Genomic DNA, 26,700 nt, shown 5'->3' on the forward strand with positions numbered 1-26,700 from the left:
TAGAAGCAATAGTGTGCAAGAGGACAAGTGAGAAGAGAACATGCGGGACGTGTGCGCATGTATGTGTCCATGTACATGTGTGTGTATATCAATGCCTGCATAAATCAAGAAAGTGCATGTGAGTGAGCACATGCAGAAGAAAAGTAAATAACAGGGCAAGAGAATCCACCATTCTTAAAGAGCATACTTTCCTGAATGAGCATGAAATGGGGGACAGGTGTCTGCTTCCTCAGTTGATCATAGTTCCTGCATGTCTATCTACAAGTGAGCCTTTTATTGAATATTTCATATGCATAAATGAGTTCTTTATTCTGTGTCATCCTTTACTTAGACATTATACATTTATTTATTTAACAGATAGTCACTAAATTCTTAATTATGTCCCAGTGACTGTTCTAAGTACTTTAGGTAAAGTGGTAAACAAAACAGAAATCCTTGGTTTTGTGGAGTTTGCATTCTAGTAGGGGAAGACAAAATAAATTATAAAATTAATACATAAGTCATTTCTATCGTATGGTACAGTGTTAAGTGTTAGATTCGGGCTGTAGACAAAAGAAATAGGATAAGGTTGATCGTTAGCATTGGAAGTTGCAATTTTTAATAGGGACCCACTGAAAAAGTAGCTATCTGAGCAAAAACTTGAAGGATATGAAGAAGTCAGCCATGCAGATGACCAGGAGAAGCATGTGCCAGGCAGAGTAAACAACAAGTATGAAGACGGAGTCTAGTGTGGCTGAAGCAGGCTGTAAGAATGGTAGAGTGGTAGATACAGTCAGAGCAGTAACAGAACCAGTAACTCCATCTACTTTCAGAGCTGCTCCTCTGCCTGTTACTGGACTTAGCAGGAGAACAAACCATTCCACTTTTTTTCAGTTTCACAGATCTACAAGCAGGCGCGTCATTTCTTGGGGCTTAGAGTCAGTAAAGGGGAGGGTATATTTTTAATTATAGATCTAGGCACTGCTCCCTTCCTCTCTCCCTCACCACCCCTGCACCCCTAAACTTTCTTCTTTAAAGAGAACCAGTAGACCGAGCTTAACAGTGGACACCAGGCACCGAGGCAGGCTCTGCTGCAATCTTTTCTAAATCCTGTTGACTGTTGTACTGTCGAGCAGAAGGCTAGGTAGACACCCAGCCCGTCCTTGCATCTCTTTTGGTGGGAACTCACTGTCTCAAGCAGACCCATCTGTCAGTAGATACCTTCATATATTGTTCTGGAATCTGCTTCCTTGGGACTTGTACTCGTTGGTCCAGTGGCACTTAAGCAGTTGATTAATTGTGGGCCTAGTAGGTTGCAAACTATACTAAGAGCCGGGGACATAAAGAAAAAGGAGACCTGGTGTGTAACTGGCTCTTGACTGACAAGAGCACTCAGATTTAGCTGGATACTTTTTTCACAGAGGGAGACATGTTTAGTCTTTCTCAGGATCCTCTTCCTGCTCCTCTTATACTGTGCTTCTCCACCTTTGCCTCCTGTGGTCCTGCTGAGTCCTCTGTGGCATCCCCCTAGGCTGAGAGTGGCTATCTTCAGTCACATGCCCTTCAGGCTTGATGGCTCAGCTCTCTCTGCTAGTACTCAATCTAGTCTGCCTCCCTTTTTCCATCCTTTTAGCTACAGGCAGGTCCAAAAGCTGGGTGGGGCCCATTTTTACCTCAGGTAAAGCTCACATCTTCCTTTAATGTTCTGAGGACTTACCTGCTAGGTTCAGGAGGCTTTAGCTGAAGATTCCTTGCTTTTCCATTGAGTTTTACTGCAGCCTCCTTAGCTATCTAGAAGCAAGTTACCCACCTATTGCCAGCCCTTCCTCTCCTTGCTCTTAAAGACTTGTTCCCTGAGGCTAATGGATGCTCAGAGGTCTGGATTCAGGGTTTCTGCTCCACTCACCTTCATATACTGCTGTGTTTATATTGTTAGAGACTATAGGTAACTGCATGATATAAACAGTTGTTTTGCTTAATGAACAACTTAGAGAATTTTTTAAGGTAATTGTGACAATATATTATTTTCAACTGCTACTCTGACTTATAATCTGAACTTTATGATAAAGGAAATAGGAAAATTCAGGTTATTATTTGGATCGCATGTCAAAAATGAGTGAAATCCCGTTCATCTACCAAATCCGGAGTTCAAATCCTCCTCTACCCACTGTCATCCCTCAGTATTCAGTACTGTTCCCTACTCAAGATGTCCTGTCAGCACTTCTATGTGTGCCAGTCACGTTAACTTGATCATATTTACGAAATTCTGATTCACGACTTCAATATTTTTGGTTTCCCCCATGCCTACAACAGATGTTGCGGAGATGTGTTAAAAATCATTAGCAAAGAACTGAGGCCTTTTCCCTAATGTAATCAAAATAATTGCTGTGCCTTATAAAAGAAAAAGTAGACCATGCAGTTTTGTTGAGTTCTCTCTCTCCTCCTCCTGTCCTCCTCTTCTTCCTCCTCTTCATCCTCCTCTTTTTCTTCTCCTTTTTATCTCTGTTGTTCTCTCAGGAACATACAATCTGATATGTTTAATTACGGAAATCTTTACAATCGTCTCTCTCCCATAAGATCCTAAGTTCACTGAGGGTTTTTCCTATCTTGTGTATCCTCCAGAGTATCTACACAGGAAGAGCTGTGTCCTGTAATAAATGATCAGTGAATACTATGTTTGATGTTGCCATGAATCTAATGAATCTTGTGCTCCATTTTAGGTTTAGGATCTTGGTGTCAGGTTTTGTAGAAATCTATGTCCTACATACTGAACAAATGTCCTACTTCATTGTGTTGCTAAAGGAAATAATTTTTAAAACTTTCTTATATGCATTAGAAACATAGAAACAGATTTTAAGATAGTTGTATTCAGTATAAAATAGTAGCCAAACTATGGCTACTGTAAATTATAAATTTTGATCACATGCTAATTCACCTATATACAATAGTTTGTATATACTATTAGAAAAATTCAACAGTTGTGGGGGGAGAAAAATTCAATAGTTAATGAGATTGTTTGGCAATATATTTATGAGAATGTTAGATTCAAACTGCTGTTAATTAGATGTTCATAAAACAAGAAGTTGAAGTTTGTATTTCTGTGCAGATAACTTTCTATTTTTTTTAATTTTTTTTTTTTTACATTTACTCATTTTTGAGAGACAGACAGAGACAGAGCACAAGCAGGGGAGGGGCAGAGAGAGGGAGATACAGAATCTGAATCAGGCTCCAGGCTCCCAGCTATCAGCACAGCGCCCGACATGGGGCTCGAACTCACAAACCGCGAGATCATGACCTGAGCCAAAGTCAGATGCACAACTGACTGAGCCACCCAGGCACCCCATAACTTTCTATTTTGAAATGTATCTTTTTCCTATTAAGGAGGCAAGCATATAAATATGCAGAACAAGTTGCTCATTATTTGATTTACATTTTCTTAGATTTCTAGGTGAAGGTACTTTAAAAAAACATACAATTTTTCTCTTCTTATAATTAGGTAGTTAAAATTATTTTAATTCTAAAAAAAAAAAACAAAAAACTGGTCAACATGAATTTTCACCAGTAATGTAAAAAACTTACCTATTTACAGAGATAAATATTTTGGCTTTTTAACTATATTTGGATTTTTAAATTAGGATGTGTTCTCACTGGATAGTTCATATTTCTGACTCCTGTGACATGTCTCTTCAGTTTCATGTTACAGTGCAGTTACTTATTTGTATGTCTTTTTTTTTTTTCCAAAGGATTTGGCATAGGAGCTATCTCTCACAAATCGTGTTTTTCAAATCTTTAAAGTCTAACATAGTGCTATACATATCAGACTTTCAAATGTTTTCTGAAAATAAAGAATTTTCATAAATATACTAGAGTTGGTTTCTTCTAGCTGTTTATTCAGATTTACTAACCTGGATTAAAGTGGTTTTATAAGTCAAAGTAGATCCAAGGAGGTAAGTGCAGTATTATAAGACTTCGATATTACCACAGAAGTGAGCTCTTTGTGCCAGAAGACCTCTGGCCCTTAGTCATGTTTTTCACCAAGAAAAAACTTTGGTCTTGTTTTTCACCAAGAGAAGGTCTTTATAAAAATGATACTCTAGGGGCGCCTGGGTGGCGCAGTCGGTTAAGCATCCGACTTCAGCCAGGTCATGATCTCGCGGTCTGTGAGTTCGAGCCCCGCGTCAGGCTCTGGGCTGATGGCTCAGAGCCTGGAGCCTGTTTCGGATTCTGTGTCTCCCTCTCTCTCTGCCCCTCCCCCATTCATGCTCTGTCTCCCTCTGTCCCAAAAATAAATAAACGTTGAAAAAAAAATTAAAAAAAAAAATGATACTCTATACATTTATAATTTATTATATAGGAATAAAATATCAACTAAGTAACTTAGCATCACAAATTTGAGAATTACTTTCTTCTACCTTGAATTTTTCTTGTTTCAAAAAAGTGGTTGGTCCATAGTGAAACCAGAGATCTGCCACAGATATTTACCTTGGAGGCCCTGAAAATTTTCTTTTATCTTATGTACTACTTAGATAACATGTATTTTTCTTATGATTTAAAAAAATGTTTTGAAATAATTTGTATGGCACTTCTGTTTTTCTGAAAGACATATTTCATTTTCTGTGTGTTTTTATCATAATTTTTTAAATGTCCCCCCCTCCCTCTTTTTTTTCCCTTTGAAAGCATTCTTCTGGTCATGACAGAAGGGAAAACTATAATTCATATCAGAGGACCTCCTCTCCAGAAGACAGGTAAATAATTTTATGTGCTTCTGCAATTTAAATTTTTTGTAATAAGTTTAAGAAATTATTTAGCTGTTAGGTTCCTAATTTTAGGGTGAACAATTTATTTTTGATGGTTTTCAGTATTATTTGAATAAGCTTGAGGACAAATCATTTTTGAATGACTGTTCTGGTAGTTTCTAGTAAATAATTCTAGATTTTATCTAATTTTGGAGGTGAGAAAGAATAATTTCAGCATATCAAAAAATTAAAGTTTTATAAATTGAAATGGATACTAAATGAAAGTTTATAAAATGGAAAACGGAGTTGAAATTATTTTGAAGTGTTGCTTTTGTTACCACTGTCCTATACATGGCTCTTAATAGATTTCAGAATGCTTTTATGTGTATCATATCTCATAATTGTGTTAAGATCAAAGATCTAGAAATATTACTATTGTTTTAAGTTAACTATTTATTTTGAGAGAGAGCACACAAGTGGGAGAGACACAGAGAGAGAGGGAGAGACAGAGAATCCCATGCAGGTTCCGCCCTGTCAGTGAAGAACCTCATGGGGGGCTCGAATCCACGAAACGTGAGAGCATGACCTGAGCCAAAATCAGGAGTCACATGCTTAACTGAACCACCTAGGCACCCCTACAAATATTACTATTAATGTTCATCAGGCATTCATAGTAGTACTTTGATTATTTCACTTAGTGAACTATGACCATTAAAAATAATTTATGAAGGGAAAAGCATCCTTTAAACCTTCTTTCAGTTGTCTGATCTCTGCCTTACCCCGTATGTACTTTCTTTCTTCTTATGCCACTCTGCTATCTCTAAAAACTTTTGTTTCATTGACATCAAGTTAATTGTGATGGTTTGCAACTACTTAGTACTTTTCATCAATCATCTACTCTGTCTAAAAGAAAAAAAAACAACTCTCTGCATGTACTGATGCACACCTATATCTGTATGTATATAAATTACTTGTAGAGGTATACAGTTGACCCCTAAACAGCCTGGGAGTTAGAGGCAGTGGTGCCCTCTGCAGTCAAAAATCTGCTTATAACTTTTAACTCCCCCAAAAGTGACTACTAATACTTTACTGTTGACCAGAAGCCTTACCAGCAACATAAACAGTCAACTAATATTTTGCATGTGTTATCTGTGTTACATACTGTATTTTTACAATAAAGTAAGCTGGCGAAAAAATGTTATTAATAAAATCATAAGGAAGAGAAACGTATTTATAGTACTATGTTGTATTTATTGGAAAAAAATCATGTATAGGTGAACCCTCACAATTCAAACCTGCAGTTGTTCAAGGGTTAACTATACATGAAATATGAATCACTATAATTACTGTGTATGTTACTATGTATGTTTATTATGTGTGTACGTGTTTAACTTCTCTTAAGGTTCTCTGATTTTATTGTTTTAGGCTTAAGGCAGATCTTATACTGTCATCCTTGTTTGCTAATAATTTCAATCTGTTTGCACTGCTATTCGGTAAAGCAGATTCAAGAATAACAGCTGATGTTTTTTGGATGTCTGTTGGAGTGAGTTAAACTGTTCTTTATGGAGGCCAACCCATGACGTTGGTCTCATTTGTGGTTATTGCTTTGATAAAATGAGTCAACTAGGCAAACGAGTCATTTGCAGGGTGGCCTTTTTCATGCTAACTACATATGATATCCAGATATATAATCCTTTACTTGAGACAGTGTGAATCAGGATGACAGGTTTGGTTACGTGAACTCTAGTAGTTATTTTGTACACAAGCTGAAAGCTTCTATAGTCAAGACTAAATGAATGTCAACCAAATAAGCTGTTTGTTAAAAATAGTTTGATAAGACATTGTTCAGCCATAGAGTTACTTTAGCATTACCAGTATATGACTTTGCTAAGTATTTATAACAGTTGTTTTCATCTTATAACTTTGGTTTTCTTATTTTATGTGTTAGATATGAAGAACAAGACAGATCCCCTCGGGATAGAGATTGCATTGATTACAGCAGGTCGGACTATGAGCGTTCAAGAAGAGGACGATCTCATGATGGTAGCATGGAGTCGCGGTTAGTACTGGAAATTTTAACTATAGAAAAATCACACTCGTTTAAATTTTTTTTTACGCTTCATAATGAAAACAATAATAGCTAATTTTAAACGGATGTTCTTAGGTGCCAGGTTTCTAATAAAGACTTCATGTGGATTAACTCCTTACTGCAGTAAATATATGAAGTAGATACTATTGTGTATTTTGTAGATGAAGAAACTGAGGCATAGAGAATTAAGTCATTTGTTTTTGTTTTAGAAGCAAGTCTGTGGCAAGTCCAGGTCTGTCTGACCCTGAGCCTAAGCTCTTATTCATGATATGATACTGTAGTGCATGAGGATGAGTTTTTGAGGTCCCTTACTGAATGAAAGTCATTGATACTATATGGATAGAGTGATCTCAGTTTACTTTGCTGCATGATGGCACTAGGACAGTGAGAGTGAAGCTGCCCGTCTAGTTTTTATCTAAATATATTCTTTCCTGAGCCTTTGGAGAATTTGAACACCCACCTTATTATTGGTCATCCATGTTCAAAAACTTGTCTACCATATTTTATTGTTCACTGAGGTCTGTATCCTTTTGATATCTCCCTCATATTACCCACTCCATGACTACCAAGACTATACCCCCATTAAAATTTTGATTAAATTCCTCTGCAGTTTGGAGCTAATCACGTTATGTGATATCTGCAGCCAAACTTTCCTTCTCACTACTTACTTTCTAATATACTATAACTAAAACCAAAATGTCAGATTAAATTAACCTCCAAAAGCCAGGCTCATCTGCTATCACCTTAATGACACCCATTAAGAACAACGACTGCCATCATAATTGGTGAGCTGGGCATTCTGCATACTTTGTCAAATACAGTTAAAACACTTAAAACTAGATACTATTTTTCACAGTTTACAAATTCTAAAAAGTGGGTTTGAAGGGATTAAGTAATTTACCTGAGGTTGCAGTTGCCTATCTGGTTGACAATGAAACTGGGATTTGAACTCAATTTTGACTCCAATGCCCATGTTTTTTTCCAAAATCTCTGACTACTGCTTCATTGTAACTGTTTTTGGTCCATTGTATGTACATAAGTCTCATTTGATCCGTACAACAATACTATGAAGTAAGCAGACTGTGTATTATGTAGAAATAAAAGCTAACAGTATGAAAGCATTGGAAGAGATGCTATTTAGTCTCAAAGAAGACTGACTCTATTACTTCTGCACTCCGAAGGTCCAAATATTAAAATTATAAAGATGCAAGTTTATCAGCCAGCTAGCAGTCTTACCTAGTGTTTCTCAGAAGAATCATAACCCTTGCCAGTAAATTCCTGCTGTAGCTGCTCTCTTGGAACATATCACACTCACAATAAGAAGCAACTCAGTTGCAAATCACTGCCTAGATTTCAGTGCACCTGGCTTTGTGACTAATTAACGTGTCTATTTGGAACCACTTTTCTTCCCTTCTGTTCACTGTGTCTCCGTGGATAGTAGTATACTTAAGTTTCAAAGCAGCTTCTCTGCATCTACCTGGCTAGGTGACTGCTTTCTCTTTGTGTGTAAGTTGTATTACTGTTTGTTAAGACAGACCATCTCAAATACACCCTTCCTAGATCTAGCTAAAATCTAGCCAGCAGTTTCCTGGTAATAGTGATAAATGAAACTTGTTTTTATTTACTATACTCATTTAACTCATGGTGCCCAAAGTGTGAGCAGAATGATCTGAGTTTCCCAGGTAGTATAGGTAAAAAATAACTAAGTGGACTGTTATGCCCAGAATTCGTGATCCCCAAAGACCACTAGGGAGCCGAGTCCGATGCAAAAGCAAAGAGCCTTTATTCGAGCTAGCTCAAGCTCAATCCCCTACCTGCACCAACGCAGCGGTGAGATACCAGGGAAAGAGAGCGAGTTTCAAAAGCACAAAGGTTTTATAGGGGTCTAGGGGCAGCCGATTGGCTGGGGAAGTGGCGTGTTTTGATCAGGAAGCTTGAATGGGTGAGCGGGAGGTCACTCAAAGGGAGGAGGCGTGGTGTAGGTGAAGGACACAGAACAAGATGGAGTCGGCTGGCGTAGGCCCGCCCTTTCTGGACAAATTCTTTTCAGAAAAAATAGCAAAAAGCAGGTATTTACTATTTCCCATTAGTTCTTGGTAATTTCAGAGAATAATACCTTGATTGTTTTAAAAATGTTAGCCTAAGAATGGATACTCACTCACTGTTTCCCATTAATTCTTGATCATTTCAGAGAATAATACCTTGACTGTTTTAAAATGTTAGCTTCAGAATGGATACTCAGCTACAAAAATGATAGCTTAAGAATGGGCACTTATAGGTAGAAAATAGTTGATTTTTTTTACACTGTCTCGAATAACCAGATGTTTCTGATATTCTGAGGTTTTAAATGCCACTTCTATGGAGGAATAATTTCAAATGTTACAGTTTTTTAAGATAATTTTACTTCTAAATTGCCATTTGGAGATAAATTCTGGTTTCTTCTTTATACAGTTTATCATGTATGTCAGAGGCTAAATTGTCTTCTTAAAACACTATTTTCACGTCATTATCACACTCAGAAGCTACTAATGATTCCCCGTCAACTCCAGTATAAAAAACTTGAAGTCTGTTCCTTGTCTTTAAAGATTTCATAGTCTGACTCAAATTCATCTTTCCAACTGCCATTATACATGATTCCTTATTGTTTCCTGACTATTCTGCTAATTAGCTTGAACATCCCTGCTCACTTTTCTAGTAGTTACTCTGTCTTCCACTAGTTGCAGAATGCCCTGCTTCCTCCTCCACTTTCCTCTACTTGCCCCAGTGTAAATTCTGTCAAGCTTTGAAGACCTCTTTTAAGTTCTATCTTCTCTGTGAAGCACTTCCTCACCATTCCAAACCACTTTTCCTTATCTGAATTTGTGACCTGCAAATGGTCTTGCTCATTTGGTATGTAGCTCATTTAAGAATGTAATTTATATGGTCTTTTCTCCAAAAAAAAAATTTTTTTTTTAAATATTACAGAAGTAGGGACCGAGAAAAACGCAGAGAAAGAGAAAGAGATGCTGATCGTAAAAGGTCTCGGAAATCCCCATCTCCTGGGAGAAGAAGCCCAGAACCATCAGTAACCCAGAATTCCCCTGCTCAGGATGAACCTACTGCAAAGAAGAAGAAAGATGAACTGGATCCTCTTCTTACTCGTACTGGTGGAGCATATATTCCTCCTGCAAAGCTCAGGATGATGCAAGAGCAGATTACAGATAAAAACAGGCATGTTAATATCACTAAGTGTACAAAGCGATGATACCCTTTCTGAAAAAAAATCAACTGTGGTCTAATTAACCTTGGCTATTGAGAGTTTACATTACCAGTCCAAAATGGTAGGGACCTCAAATTAGACTTCTCTTCTTTATTCCGTAAGCTCCTTTGGAGCTCTGCTTACTATTTGCCCTGACATTAGCTCAACATTTTATTTTTTTGCATGAGTAAATCAAAGAGTTTAAGGAAAGATCTTTTATTTTTACTATTTTCAAGCAATTCCTTTTATAGCTGTATGCATGCCTATTAGTAGTATCCATTTTTCATAGATAGCCAAGAGCATTGATATTTTACAGCTAAAATGGATCTTTCCAGTTATACCAAACCAAGAGTGGCAAACTTTTTCTGTGAAAGGCCAGGTAGTAAATATTTTAGGTTTTATGCATTGTTCTGTCTGTTGCAGCTGCTCGACTCTGGTCTTGAATGCTGTGAATACAGCCATAGGTAATATGTAAACAAATGAATATGGCTTTGTTCTAGTTAGGCTTTATTTATAAAAATGGACTATAGGATGCATTTGGGTCATGGATGTAGTTTGCCAACTCCTATACTAATCTATGACATGAAGTTGACAGTTTTCTCTACCCATACTTTTCTTAGACCATGCCATGTTAGACTATAATTTTTTGCTAAGGCAAACAGTCGAAATTCATATATGAACATACACCCTGAAAATACATATCTTCACTTCCCTTTTCAAAATAATTGAGACGAGAAGAACTATGTATGAAAATACAGCTAAGTTTTCGAGATGTTATTCTCTAGCAGAATGAGGTAATACAATCCAAGATTGAAATGATCACTCAGTTGCCAGTTAGGTAATAAAAAGATGGGATAGAGGGTAGCTACACTTTAAGAAAAACAGATTTCCAGGTGAGCCAGTAGTGTTCCCACATCTTTCATAGGTATTTTAATGGCAACTTGAAAGTACTTGAGAACCTTTTTATAAATGAAATCTAAAGTTACTTCATGAATTGGCTGGAAGTAGAAATGCCATTTATATCAAGTATAAATATTTGAGATAAAATTTGTAAAATTTATGAGCTAGAAAGGGACATTAGATGACATTAAATTTAAAACTAATTAGTAAGTTTCTCTGTATGTGTCATATTCCAGTACTTGCTGGCAATGCCTGCAGTGTTATGTTGGGAAGGGATTTGGAAAGGGCTTCTGTGGTCAGTAGGAGCTTCATGAGCATGTAAGCATTTTGCTCTCTGCTCTCCGAGGCAGTAGTAGCAACATTAGTGAGAAAGAGTCATGGTCCCCAATTCTGTCCAAAGCAATCCTAATTGTAAAAGACCAGAAACATTGTTATTAAGCCAAGTCTTACTTCCTTGTAAATAAAGTGGGTGGAGAAGAGTCCACAGTGTTTGTAATTTTACACAGATTCCTGGAAGATAATTTTATATACATTTTAAGTCTGTTCATAGGGGACAAGGAACAAGAAGTAGAAGTCTCTAAAAGAAGCCTACAGACTTTGCTTTTAGTAGATAATAAGTCAGGTGAATTGTATTCTTAATTAGGCTTCTTAATTAGGAAGTACAGTTGTACTTGATTAGTTTTTTTCCAAGCTTTATATAGAGAGATTGATTGTGTATCAACAATCTTATTAATTAGGCTAGTTTTTAAGCCATTGATCTTCTTTCTCAAATAATAGCATACTAAAGGGATGAGGTTGGGGGCCATTGGGAGTGTTCTGCCCACCTCAGATGTAGGCATTTAGGGGATACATGATCTATACAGAATTTAAAAACAATGTAATTAACTGCAGGTGAGTCCGCTTTTTGTCCTCAGTATCTTCTGAGGACAATGTCAGTGATGAAATAACTCTTCTGCACCAGGGCAGACTGCTCTCACCACCTCTGCCTTGGTAAGCCACTCCAGAACAGGGACTCGTAACCTACAGACCTTCTACCCATGGGTAGAATTTAGGCAATCTGTGAATGTAAATGGAAAGAAAAAAATTGCATCTTTATTATTCCTAATCTCTCACTAAAATTTGGCATTTCTTTATATTAGGAATGTCGGCAGTAGATCATAGTATTAACAGACTATTTGTTGCAAATATCTCAAAATATTGTGTATGGCCATGCTAATTTGGAAATTAAAGAAGTGATTAGGCCCACCACCACCTTGTATTATTTAATGTGTTAAGCACATAGAGGGGCTCCTGAATGTCTCAGTCGGTTAAGCTTCCGACTTCAGCTCAGGTCATGGTCTTGCAGTTCATGAGTTTGAGCCTGGCATCGGGCCCTGTGCTGACACCTCAGAGCCCAGTGCCTGCTTCAGATTCTTTCTCTCTGCCCCTTCCCTACTCGCCTTCTCTCTCCCTCTCCCAAAAATAAATATTTTTAAAAAAGACACACACGGGGCGCCTGGGTGGCACAGTCGGTTAAGCGTCCGACTTCAGCCAGGTCACGATCTCCTGGTCTGTGAGCTCGAGACCCACGTCAGGCTCTGGGCTGATGGCTCAGAGCCTGGAGCCTGTTTCCGATTCTGTGTCTCCCTCTCTCTCTGCCCCTCCCCCGTTCATGCTCTGTCTCTCTCTGTCTCAAAAAAAAAAAAAAAAAAGACACACACATAGAATACTGTATCAAACTTTTTTTCTTTTCATGCTTTGAAAACTATTTAAATATGATTGCTATCCTTTGTAGTCCTATATATTTATATATATTATTCCAAGAAGTCCATCAGCTTCACCAGACTGCCAGAGAAGTATAAGGAAGAAAAAAAAGATATGACTTTCTGCAGGTGAAATCATATTTCACAGAGAAATAAATGTAAAAACCATAAAATTTTAGAACTTTAAAAGAAAATAAACCCAATTAGGCTAAATTATTTGCCTGAGATCTAAGTTAAAAAACAGCCAATATAGCTGTGGGATTACTGCCTAAATGTAGAGATGTTCTTTAAAATACAACAGTCTTTCAGCCCTATGATTTCATGTGACCTTCCCTTTTCCCGTAAATTTTACCATTTCTTTATAGTTTAAAATATTTGCTTTTTTTCATGCTTTTATGAGAAAGGTCATAATAAAAATCTCCTTTTTATGGCTTATATTTGGATACTTCATATTATAATTTAAATTTTTTAAAACTGTCATTTTTAAATATTTTTTAAAGATAATTTAAAGTAAGTGAATGTTATAATGTAAAATAAATATGCATTGAATCTAATAAATGGATATTATGATTTGTAATGTACATGGATATAAGAATAAAACATTATCCTTACACAGTTTTATTATATTATTAAAGAGAAGTGATCTATAGATGAGCATCATATGTACAGAACATCAAATATGGTTTAGGATATAATCTATGTATTTGTAGTCATATAGTCATATATTTTACTGCACTTTGAGGTCATTTGTGAATATAATGTTAAAAACAAAGGAACACTAAGTATTTTTTAAGTTCTTATTATAACCTCTTGTTATTGTAATCATTGTGTAAGTTTTCACTTTATTAAAATCAATTCTTTTTAGCTTAGCATACCAGAGGATGAGTTGGGAGGCCCTAAAGAAGTCAATCAATGGTCTTATCAACAAAGTCAACATTTCTAATATAGGTATTATTATTCAAGAACTTCTTCAAGAAAATATAGTTAGAGGAAGGTAAGCATCAACTATTTTATTTATAGTATCTCATAGCAATTTTTCAAAGGAACATAATATCCACATGGACAATAATCACTGATTCATTGTGCTGCTTTAATAGTAGTTGAGAATAATTATTTAAAATGCAGTTCTTGTAAAAATGTAAACTACTAACAAATAACTTGTGCTTCACTGTTGGAAATTGCATGGAGTTTTTGCTTTTTGAGAAGGTTTGATGTCACATACTGATTTTGGGGCAGATATTTGTTTACTGAATACTTCTAATTTAAACTCATGAGGGATAATGAATATTTTATTTTTATTATATTTATAATATTTATTTATTATTAAAATGTTATTATATAACGTTCATTTCTAATGAAAGCAAAGTGAGAATGGGAAAGAAGTGAGAAAAATCAGTGGTAAATTTTAGAAAAGCAGAAGGGAGTGACAGTCATTTTCTCTGTGGTTTTAAATGGTCATGATTTTAAAAGGGTCAGGAGGGGCGCCTGGGTGGCGCAGTCGGTTAAGCGTCCGACTTCAGCCAGGTCACGATCTCGCAGTCCGTGAGTTCGAGCCCCGCGTCAGGCTCTGGGCTGATGGCTCGGAGCCTGGAGCCTGTTTCCGATTCTGTGTCTCCCTCTCTCTCTGCCCCTCCCCCGTTCATGCTCTGTCTTTCTCTGTCCCAAAAATAAATAAACATTGAAAAAAAAAAATTTTAAAAGGGTCAGGAAATAGAAATATTTCATATGCTATTTTTTATTTTAAAATCTGAGGGATGCTTTCCGATGTCATTTCACATGACCTTGATTTATCATCTCAAAAACATTGTGGGGATGTCATATAAAGTAAGGTGTAGCATGTTGTGGGGATATAAAAGTTGACCAAGAGGCACCCACTGTCCTTAAAAGGTAGGTAGAGCTCTCCTGTTTTAGTCAGAAAGCAGCAGAAGCTTTATGGGTTGCTTAAGATCTCACAGTTTATAAGCTGGGTGTTCTTTTCTCATTTTCTACTCTGGTGATTCAGTTGTCAAAGTTAAACCTAATAACTGTTAAGATATTGTTTTCCTGCCTTTTGGCAATCCGGTAATTATTTGTCATTACATTGCTAAAAATAACTCTTCAGTTAGCTCACTTTGCATTTCTCCCCTTATCAAATGCGTATACAACCATGCTCACTTCGGAATGAGTTAGAAGTGGAACCTTATATTTTCCTGTCATTGTTTTAGCATTATTATTGCAATGCTTTAACTGTGTCTGTCTCATAGCAGTATTCCAAATCTTCATTTTACTAACATAGGCTTAAAGATGGAAACCATCCAAATTTGTCTTTAATCACAGAATTAATTTTATATAAATGATGGGCTCACAGTGGAAATTCAACTTCAAAATTAGTTTTTGATGCAGATCTTTTTTTACCTTCACTTTTTTGAAGATGTAAAACATATTAGTATAAAATGCTTTAAAAACTCAAATTCATGATTAGATCGAAGAGACATAAGCAAGGAAAAGAGGAATTTAGAGAAAAAAAAATTTTGAAGAAAATAATTGTAGACAAAGCTGTTTTAAAAAAAGCACAGATCCGAAGTTTTGTTTTTCAAAAGTTTTTGTTTATCAGTAAGACTAGATAAGGTGAGGAAGATTTAGTCCAGTTTTAGCTATTGTGTTTATTTACAGATGAGTCATATTGCTGGATTTTAAATGTTTTTTTTCTTTTAATTAATTTGGTGATTATTGACTCTTTTTTTTCTTTTTTAAACAGAGGCCTGCTGTCCAGATCTGTTTTGCAAGCACAGAGTGCTTCTCCGATCTTCACCCATGTTTATGCAGCATTAGTGGCAATTATCAACTCAAAATTTCCACAAATCGGAGAATTAATCCTCAAGAGGTTAATTCTTAATTTTCGAAAAGGCTATCGAAGAAATGATAAGGTATATATTATGGGCTTGTAAATTGCCTGCCACATAGGGACAGACTAATCTGTTATCAACAGTGGTAAGCAATATTGATTGCTACATAGGAATTCCTTGCATTCCTTTCATGAGAACATTTTTTTGTTTTATTAAATATCCCTGGCGACTAATGATGAGCCACAGACACAATGGCAATAACTGCAGAATTGTAATTATTTAGCCAGAAACGGCACTATTTCACATGTAATAGTTTTTATCTTGTAACTTTCTGTACTATAAAAATTACGTTTGTGTGCTACATATTTTAAGTAGAGTGTGTAAGTGAGCTGGAGATTCAGTAGTTAACTGAAAATTGGTTTTAGTTTATAGATTTACTTTGTCTCTGTTCACTTTTCAGCAACTTTGTTTGACTGCTTCAAAATTTGTGGCACATCTTATTAACCAAAACGTGGTAAGTAATTTTTAATACTTGATGCCGTTCAGTGGCATTAGACCACATGCTTGATGCCACTTCATTGACACATCTCTATTTTTGTTTCGCCTTGTAGTCTTTCAGAGAAGTATCTTGGATGATATTTTAGTTTTAAAACTATAATAAACGTGTTTAACATTCTTAAATAAAAAGAGGAACACAGAACAGTATTTTATCACATTGATAATACTGTATGTGGTTATTCAACTATAAATTATTCCTTCAAAGAATATAATTTAATCATATTTATAAGACAATAAAGTTGATATTTCTTCTACTCTTTTCTCCTGTACCCGTTGTTTTGAGAACCTCGTGCTGATATTCTATTCTATAAGAAATTCTTTTCTCTGCAACTACATAGTATATAAAGTCATATATTCTTAGAATCAGTTTATAAAATATAAATTTTAAGTAATTCTAAGTAATTTTAATCTGTTTTAAATGTAAATAGTTTTGTCTTTTTATTGTTCAGGTTTTATGATTATTTTGTATTCATCCATTGATCTATTTGAGAGGGTTTTTTTTTTTAATTTAATTTCTGTTTAAACTTGAAAATAATAAAATTGCTCTTACTAGCACTCAAAGGTTTCTTTCTACATATAAGATGAAGAATTTTGAAGTCACACTTAATCTTATTTATCTACCATTAATATTTTAATTCTTTCCTACATGAAATGCTTTCCAGTGTTCACTCTTAGAAATCTATTAGATTTTAACCTAATGAGTTAAATTACTACAATGCTAACCTGCTTCTTAAGACCATAGAGACTTAATTTCACGTGCCTATAACAGAACAGATAGTAAGTTTTAGTTTTGAATGTATATTAACTACACTCATTTTGAAGATATTTTTGGCATTGCTACAAAACAGTTAAAATGTTAAATATTTTAGATTCTCAATTATGGTACAGGGCAATATTTTCTAATCACTGATATAAGACTGTTAAGACGTGTTTTTGATATTGTGCTCAATGGAAAGAATATTTTCCTAAGAGTTAGACTGTTTCCCTCCCCATCTCAAAGAAGGATCCAACCTTAGAAAGGCATATAGACAGTGTCTTAAAAGTGCCTCCCGGTACATTTTCTTTTTACAGCAAAGCTTCTCAGGAGAATTTTATTCCCACCCTTCCTGGCATTATTTAGAAGTACTAAGTTTCAAACGTGACCAGTGTAAATAACTTGATTTAGTTAAAAAAAAAAAAAAATAGAGGGAAGTATTTCAAAAGTGTCCTTGAGTACCAGAAACAGTTAAGATATTTTTGGATAAAATTATTCATATAATTTATGAACTATTTGCTAAATAACAGAGTGGCTGATAGAATCACCTAGGAAATGGCTGTAAAGACTTATGGTTGTGAAGAAGGGTATTAGAAAAAATAATAGTATTACTATTCTTCACATAGTGATTGTAAAAAATTAGTACATAATTTTTAGCTTATATTTGGAAGTTAATTATGGCATTTCCTATAAACATATCATTTGATAAATGTAGTGTGTAAGAAGAATTATTTCTTCTGGAGATAAATCAAATAGTTGTATTCAGTATAATTCAGATTTTTGGAACAATCATCTGGAAATTTTTAACAGATGCCTAATGAAAGTAAAAAAAATTGTATCCCATATTTGGAGTATTTCTATATGCATTATAAAACTTTGCTCATCAAATGTATAATATTATTGCTGCAAAAACAAGATTTGCTAATTTTTTAAATTACTGGTAATAGTAGGTTAATGTATTTAAAAGTATTTTCTCTATTCCATATGTCTTCATTCTGTTTAAGGCACATGAAGTTTTATGCCTAGAGATGCTCACTTTGCTCCTGGAAAGACCAACTGACGATAGTGTTGAAGTAGCTATTGGTTTTCTCAAGGAATGTGGCCTTAAATTAACACAGGTGTCACCAAGAGGAATCAATGGCAAGTATATGCTCTCAGTTTGATATCGAGCTTTGGCTTGAGTATTATATTTTTTGCTTATTTTCCTGTTTTTTTCTTTGATTTTAACTTTAGCTATATTTGAGCGCCTCCGAAATATTCTCCATGAGTCTGAAATTGATAAAAGAGTTCAGTATATGATTGAAGTGATGTTTGCTGTACGGAAGGATGGATTTAAGGACCACCCTGTTATCCTAGAAGGACTTGATTTAGTAGAAGAAGATGATCAGTTCACTCATATGCTTCCTCTGGAGGATGACTATAATCCAGAAGATGTTCTTAGTGAGTCAGGGGTTGGGGGAGATTTGGGACGTGGGACACCAACAAATGTAAGTATAGAAAATAAACACTATTTTTTAATTTCTTTTTTTAAGATGTTTTCAAGATGGATCCTAATTTCATGGAGAATGAAGAGAAGTACAAAGCTATTAAGAAAGGTAGGTAGAATTTTATAGTCTATTTTGGATTAGTAGAAGCAATTCATGTAGCTCTATAATACTAATAGAAAGGTTTAGACCACTGACCTGATGAAATCTCTGCTCTTATGAAGCCATTTTCTTCACTTTTTTCCCCATGCATTAGTATTCTGCCTAGTGCTTGTTGGTGGTATTACTTCATTCTAAATTATTTACCTCTTTGTCCCTCTCCTCTTTCCCTGTGTTTAAATTATACAGCCCTTAAGTCTTATTCCTCTTAAGAAATATCCATATATTACTAATGGCCTTTATTTTATTTACTACCACTTAAGAATTACTGGTGGCTTTCATTTTAACTTCACTGCCACCTAAGAATTAGTACTTAAGTTTACCCCTGATTTAATGATCAACTGAATGCTATTCTTTTATTATAAAGTGCTGTACTTTATTATTTCTTGAGAGCAGATTGATATCCTGATAAAATCAATAATTCCAGACAGGGTATCAATGGTCAATAAATTGATAAATTGATTATTATTATCATTTGTATGTTGCCGATGTATTGTAAACACTAACTTTGGACAGACTTTGGTTTGTATTTTGTCTGCCTTTACAAGCTAAGTGACCTAGAACAAGTTACAAAACTTGTTTGATGTAAATGTTACTTGTTTAAGGATAAATAAAGTGTAGAGCCAGTATTTAGGCAATGTTTTTTTTTTTTTTCACATTTGTTATCATTTTTCTTCTAAAGCTAATATTCAGAATTACCTATATAATTATATTATAATTACAATTTTATGAGTTCCATTTCCCTCAAGCTGTGATTTTGTGTGAGAAGTACTTACTGTTCTGAAATCTCTCAGGAAGCAAGCAGACAGCCTAGAGCTCTGTCGCTGCCTGCATTTCCTATTTTAGTCATTTGGAAGTAGAGTGAAATAGCAAGTAAAGTGTAAGCAGCTTCACATTTCTATACGCTATTCTACAAATCTGGTTCAATAAATAGATTTCTCTTCTTAGGTACCAGGTTCCTAGGGGCATTTCACTGCAACGGCCAGATTCTTTTTGCTATTATAATTTAGTTTCTAAACATGGAGAATTCCTTGGGCCCATTTTGCCTTCTTTTCTTATGAACTTGCTTTTCTACAGTATCCCTCAAAGATGCTAAATGGATTTATGGAATTTTTACCATACCTGTTGTTTTTTTTGTTATTCTTTGTTTTTTTTAACTTGGGAACTCTCCATCCGTTTCTTTACGATATCAGCAGTTGGGCAGTGCCAGGAAAGTGGTACTTTCTTTAATTGTAGCACTTTCTTAAACTCTTTGAACTCAAGATCCCTTTCTACTCTTAATGACTACTTTATGAGACAAAAGAAATTTAAGAAAAATGGCATGTTTCATATATTTTGTACAATTTAATATCTGACTTAATAGGAAATGGATTTTCATATTGTTTGTGTTCAGTCTATTGCAATAGGTTGTTTGGATGTATAGGAAAAAAGTTTCGCCTCACAGATAATATGTGGTAGGAAAAGAGAGAAGTATTTTAATAGCCTTTTCAGATAATGTGTATATTCTTCCTTAAGAGTATGCCTGTATTTAAAAGCTAATAGTTTTGGGTAGTTTTGTTTTTTTTTTAATGTTTATTTATTTTGAGAGAGAGAGAGAGAGAGAGTGTGCAAGATGGGGAGGAGCAGAGAGAGAAGGAGAAATAGAAGGAGAGAATTCCAAGCAGGCTCCATGCTGTGGGCACAGAACCCAAAGTGGGGCTCAGTCACATGAACCATAAGATCATGACCTGACCCGAAATCGAGAATCGGACACTTAATTGAGTAAGTTATCCAGGTGCCCCCAAAAGCTGATAGTTTCTTAAAGATTAATTGAAATGTGAAACCTGAAACAGTATTCATGAATTTTCATACTCTATTACATTAAAATCCCCTGGCATATCACTTTGAATGGATCTTTTACCCATGCATGATTTCGTAACATGCTCCACTGATCATTTGGGAAATAGCAATTCACGCAGTTATGCATATCTTCCAAGTGTTAACATGTTAACATTATCAAAATTAAATTAGCACAGTATCAAGAAATCACATTTATTAATATTGCCACCTGTCTTACCAGAGAACTCTGAGTATTGGGAAACTGTCAAGCTCACAAGAATGGATACGAGTTTTCTAAAACTCTAATTTTCTCTTGAGAATTCTGATTTTATCATGGGGGTAAATATTTTTAATTGTTTTCCTTGAAGTGACAGTCTCACTTTGTTTATATTTGAGAAAATGTCTGACAAAATGCCTAACAACTAACGTCAGCCATTCTGTCAAGTAAAAATGAAAAATGTAGCGAATTCCCATGGCAGGTCAAGCAGTCACATAGGTGCTTTTCTCTAAGATAACCATCACCATTGTGCATCTGTCTTTAACAGAAGGGCCGTACGTGAACTTCATGTTTTGTTGTTCATGCCTATATATGCCTACACATAAGGACTGAGATTTAATGAAATGAAATGCCCTTCCTCTTCAAGGGCATTCTTAAGTCAGACTGACTTTTTAAAACCTCCTGCAAGAGCATGGCAGTAAAGAGCACAGTGACTGGTGCAGTTTGGTGCCTTGATTTGTGCTCAGGTTGCAGTGGTTTCAACCCCCATTGCTTTTGGACCACTGTAGATGTCAGCACAGTGAAAAGGCAGATAATGTCTTTGTATTGTTATGAAAACAATTTTGACCTCGCAGACCACCTGACAGGCCTCACTGACCCCTGAGGGACTCACAGAGCATACTTTGAAACCACTGCTTCATTCAGTTAATGAAATCCAATTGTCATTGCCTAAGTGATTTCAGTAAGTAGATTCTAAAGTGGAGAGATGAGGAGAGGATGATGTAAACGACTAGACAATTCATTTGACCTTCATTCTTTCATAAAATGTTCTAGAACTGGCATAAAAAAAATGGCCACAGCAGGAAGTGGGCACAGCTTTAGTAATTAGCACCTTAGAGTGACCCAGGTGCACTTGTGTTTTAGGTCTTACAGCATTTGGGAAAACAGCAGGAGTGCCTGTCTTCCTACTATTGAATGCTAAATAGTTTCCTCTCTTAAAAGTCTGTCTAAGCCACATTATGTAATAGGAAACTAGACACATTAGATTATTACTTGAAGTCACATTTGTTAGAAGTATTCTTGGGATTTGTGTGTCAGCTAAGGATTGAATGACACCTCTTCATTTTAATAAAATGATTTATTTTTTAAGATAGGAAGTTTTCTGCTAACATTAAGTGTTATATGTAGCTCCTGATTTATAGTGCTCAGTTAAATATAAGAAAGTAGAATTTTCCTAAAAATAAGTTCACCCCAAAACTTTATATTAAAATCTCTGATTGTACTAGAAATGCAAAAGTGAAGTATTAGCCAGGTTTGTAAAATCTTTTATCTGATTAATAGAGGACACCATTGGGCAAAATACAATTTTAGTTTTTGTCATTTGTTAACTATTAATATGGTGACTGGACCCACGTATTGTCTGATTTACATCACTGTTTTCATTTCCTTCTGAAGGTGAGTTGTATTTTAAGATGCAATTTTCCAGTGAAGCGCTTATCTTACTAGTTGTTTTTTTTTTAAGGCTTTTAAACTTCTGTTTCTGTTTACATATGGAAAGTCTTTAGATTAATTGTAATGTTCTATTTAAGTATACATAAGAATAAAAATCTCATCACTGTTTATTTAAAGTAAACACTAAATTATGCAATTATTTTTTCTTCGTTCTTCATCTTTCACAAAACATTCTTACCCTAAATTCTTTTTTTCTAGATCTAGCCTTAGCTTTTTATAGTAGACGATCTCTTTTTTGATGCTGAACTATTATTTTGACTCCAGTGTACCTGTTTCCATTCATAATTTATTTTTCCAGTGGTCTTGCTGTTTTGGAAAACCTTCATCTACTATTTCTTTGTTCTTTTCATCCCTTCCTTATCTTATGACCATTTTCTAGCTGGCAGAAGAATGATACATACGGCTCTCTGACCACCTAGGCAATAACATAGGCCTGCGTGATCATCTTTGTTGGGTGGTAAACTGGAACAACACTATGGATTTCGGCCAACTGAGAATTATCTTCTCAGAATGAGATTCATGTGTATCACTTGCTCACTGATATTTTCCTATACTTTGTTCTGGTAGAAATTCTTGATGAAGGAGATAGTGACTCAAACACAGACCAAGATGCTGGAAGTAGTGAAGAGGAAGAGGAAGAAGAGGAGGAAGAGGGAGAAGAAGATGAAGAAGGTAAAAGTGTAGCTCATTCAAATAATATTGTAAAATATTCTGAAATTAAATTAATTTTAATGTAATCCTCTAAAATAAATTAGGATTTTTCATTAAATTTATTTATTATTTATGTATTATATTATTTAATTTATTAAACTAACATTATCCTCTAAAATTAATTAATAAATTAATTCTAATGTAATCTCTAAAATAAAATCTGTGGAGGCCTGGGAATTGCTACTGGCATCTGGTAGCTGGAGGCTAGGGATGCTGTTAACAAGTCATAAGACTGCCCCCCAGGACAGATTATTATCTAGCCAGTAATGTCAGTATTACTAAGGTTGAAAACTCTGCTCTAAAAGTATTAAACAAGGAAATCATTTTTTTAATATCAGCATAATTTTAATTTGACATTTTATGCATGTGACTATAAACTGTGAAAAAGATGCATTCATGTTGAGTGCATGTGATTTCTGCAACCCTGGCATGAATGTGACACATGAAAGTGATGAGATATTTTCTATTCATTTTGGCAAAATAGAGTGGGGAGGCCAGAAGCTGTGTTTGCACAGAGCAGGCATGATCTTCTTTAGCTTTGATTGCTTTATTTCACAGAAAAGTAAGCTCAGAACTTTAGTTTGGTTAAGTCTCAGTTAAAACATCAGAACGTACATACACTGGTCATTATTTACTTATATTACATACTTGAAAATATTAAAAGTATGTCTTTTCCTTCTAAGACACAATGCATTTTAGCTCTGTCTTGAAGTGTAATTAGTTTTCTACAACATATTTTATAAAAGTAAATTCAATTTTTCCAGTGTCTTTCTTATTTAAAATGTTTCCTAACTACCTGTGTACTACATTTACTTCAGAATTTTTGCTTCATGTGAAAATACTGTTCAGATAAAAAGAAATATTTCTAAGAGAAGTTTCCATGAATTAGATGAGAAAATTTTGATAAATACACATATTTAAAATGGACCCATCCAGTCTGTCATGATAATCCAGTGTTCTCTGAAACTGAATTTCTACCTGTAAATTACAGTTCTTCCAAATTGTCATGTTTATAACTCTAGAAATAGTATCTTAGCAAACAATACCATGAGCGCTGCCTTTTATAGTGTCTAAATGAGCAAGTGGCACAGAAACAAAAATAATATTTCTGGCTTGATTCTGGACTTCTTTGAACTGACACAAGTTATTAAAATACTCTAAGATATGACAAAAGACTAGAAATGGTTACTTTGAACTCCGCAGAAGAGAGTAGTATTATTATTAAACTAGATTCTAAATATTTATGAAAAATTATTATGTAGAGATACATGCACATTTCTTCACATTTATTTTTGTAGTTTTGTAATTGGTTATGTTTAATTTCTTTCAGGACAAAAAGTGACTATTCATGACAAAACAGAAATCAATCTAGTCTCATTTCGTCGTACAATTTATCTTGCTATTCAGTCAAGGTAAGATACTGTAGCTCTGTTGATCCTTGCTTTTCACAGGAGATGGAAAAGAAGATGAAATTTTTAGTATCTGATAACAGAAAACTAGATACCATTTCAGGGATTCTCAAACTACCTGCCCAACTTCATAGATCCCTACTGTTGGTTCTTTGATTCAAAAGAAAATTATCTTTTCTTATTTGGAAGGTCTATTCATGTTACATAATTAAACAGAGTTCTTTTAACTGTCATTCCTCATAGTTAAATATAACTAATAAAAACCTGAAAACAACTCTATATTATAGAGCTGGCACAGTATATAATTGTGTAGTAGAAATTTAGTACTTTTTAAATTTGGTTTCTAATTCTGATTCTAAGCAGAGAAACACTGTTATGATAACTTTTGGATACTGACTTGCCGTGCAGATGGAAATGAATATAAATGGAAATAGGAATTAGGAGGTTTTGAGGACCCTTTGAAGTAATGTTAAGTAAGAACTACTATGATGTCATACGAATATCCTATTCCCTTTGAAGGCTGAGTTTGGTTTTGAAGAGAAATAAATGAAATATGAAATGCTTAGTACATCTGTCGTTTTTTATGCGAATCAACCTATTGATTTAATGGGCACAGTGTTTACATTTTACACTGGAGGATGAATGTTTTCTCAGTTTTGTTTTCTTACTAGGTTTTGTATATTTCCATTTCATATGATGTAATAGCAAAAATGATTCATACGTAGGAGTCATCCTGTTTTTATTCTGTCTGAAAACTTTTTGGCTTAGATTCATCTTCAGAAAGAAAAATGTTAAAAAGCAAAACATTGGCTAGAAATATTTTTGGTTTATCCTTACCTATTTCTTTGCCTCTCAAATGAAAGAAAAACTATTAAATATTTTTTCATACAAACTTAAAATAGAAAATGAGGAGTTTTTGTTACAGATAAAAATTCTTAGAGTTTGACCTTTCATTTATCCTTTTTTACAAATTCAACAGTAATCACTTGTAAACAGTAGATTCACTGCTTTAATATTGCTGTTAACATTAATTTTGAAAGAGTTACAGTGGAGCTCTTTGAATAATTATTTAAATAAAACTGTTTTTTTTAGCTTACCAAACCTTGATAATCCTTGAATCACATGAAATATTTGAACAAGGAAGCATTAGGTCACAGTCACAATTACAGAGTGGTAAGAACTCTAGTAACAGCAATACTGTATTATATGTTAGTATTTGTTAAGAGTTTTGAGCCCCCAAATGCCAAGTAAAAATAATTTATTTATAACAAAATTTGCGTATAACAAAATGTACTTAATTAAAAGCTCATACAAATTTTAGGAAAGAACCACACAGACTTCAGCAGAAAGGTGTTTAAAGGACATGGTTGAGGGATTCATGTAATGGGATCCTGAAACATAAAGTTATCAAATAAATATCACTCTAGAACAATAAATGCTATTGTTGGTCATTAAAACAGCAAAGCGATTTACTTTGGTTTTTTTCCCAAAGGAACAGTACTCAGTACTAATGATTTTAGTGAGATACATATAAACATCGGTGGGAATTTAAAGGGATACACTGTCTGCGGAAAGCCTTTTGGTAACGTGAATCAAGGGCTTAGTGTCCATGCCGTTAGACAATCCTTTTTCATAAAAGGATGTTTTTCTTAAAGATATACATACTGACAGAGAATTACAGAGAGAATTGTTCAATATGGAAAAAAAAAGAGACCATCTTGTCCAATATAAATAACAAAATGTCCAGTTTATGCCACCATTGAAAATCAGGCTAGTGGGGAATTGTTGCTGATTTGGGCAAGTGGTCTGACTTAATGTTCAGTGGGGAAAAAACTGTATACTGTATAGTACTGTACCAGTAGTATTTTCTTCACTGTTTCAATAGGTAGGCAGATTCTAGAAGTAGTATATAACATCTCAACAGTGGTTGTCTTGAGAGGCAATTGGATTGTAGACTTTTTGTGTCTACTTTTTCCAGTTTTTTTTAGTCTTACATTGATAGTAAACCAATCTATACAAAATATAAATTAAGAATGGAATATAACTCATCAAGTCAGATGGCAGTGAGGGCATCATACAGTTTGCTTTCGGAAATCTTGTAAACAAAACTAAGGTCGGACAGCTGAACTGTGTGGTGATTTTATTGTTTTTATTTCTTTCCTTTTAGACTTGTTGACTGATCTCACCAGTACTCTTTTTATCATCTTGTTACTATCCTGGTTCCTAAATGACCCTCTCTCATTGACACAAAACATAAAACAACACCATTGGTTTTGTTATTGAAAAGTAGACATTCCTGTTTATTCTTGCTTTCAAATGATGTTCCACTCTGATTTTGCATTTGTGAAGCTGTAGCATTAGAAGGAGGTGGGACTGTCGTTGCCCATCAGAGTTTCTTAGGTTGGAAACATCAACAAAACCATTTGTAAACACAGCTTGAAAACTAGTATCATGTGAAATCTTTTTTTCAACGTTTATTTATTTTTGGGACAGAGAGAGACAGAGCATGAACGGGGGAGGGGCAGAGAGAGAGGGAGACACAGTATCGGAAACAGGCTCCAGGCTCTGA

General features: G+C 34.7%; 1 protein-coding gene across 1 annotated transcript in view; it reads left to right on the top strand.

Moving 5' to 3' along the window:
* CWC22 (CWC22 spliceosome associated protein homolog) overlaps positions 1 to 26,700 on the top strand; it is a 58,086-nt gene that overhangs the window by 15,938 nt on the left and 15,448 nt on the right. The window contains exons 3-13 of the mRNA XM_047872123.1: positions 4,657 to 4,724; positions 6,664 to 6,774; positions 9,769 to 10,014; positions 13,550 to 13,678; positions 15,422 to 15,590; positions 15,970 to 16,023; positions 17,826 to 17,961; positions 18,055 to 18,261; positions 18,354 to 18,416; positions 22,579 to 22,683; positions 24,053 to 24,134. Coding sequence (XP_047728079.1) covers positions 4,657 to 4,724; positions 6,664 to 6,774; positions 9,769 to 10,014; positions 13,550 to 13,678; positions 15,422 to 15,590; positions 15,970 to 16,023; positions 17,826 to 17,961; positions 18,055 to 18,261; positions 18,354 to 18,416; positions 22,579 to 22,683; positions 24,053 to 24,134 — 1,370 coding nt within the window. The remainder of the gene's footprint in view (positions 1 to 4,656; positions 4,725 to 6,663; positions 6,775 to 9,768; positions 10,015 to 13,549; positions 13,679 to 15,421; positions 15,591 to 15,969; positions 16,024 to 17,825; positions 17,962 to 18,054; positions 18,262 to 18,353; positions 18,417 to 22,578; positions 22,684 to 24,052; positions 24,135 to 26,700) is intronic.

This window comes from Prionailurus viverrinus, chromosome C1 (assembly GCF_022837055.1).
Source record: "Prionailurus viverrinus isolate Anna chromosome C1, UM_Priviv_1.0, whole genome shotgun sequence".
In the NCBI taxonomy this organism is placed as follows: domain Eukaryota; kingdom Metazoa; phylum Chordata; class Mammalia; order Carnivora; family Felidae; genus Prionailurus; species Prionailurus viverrinus.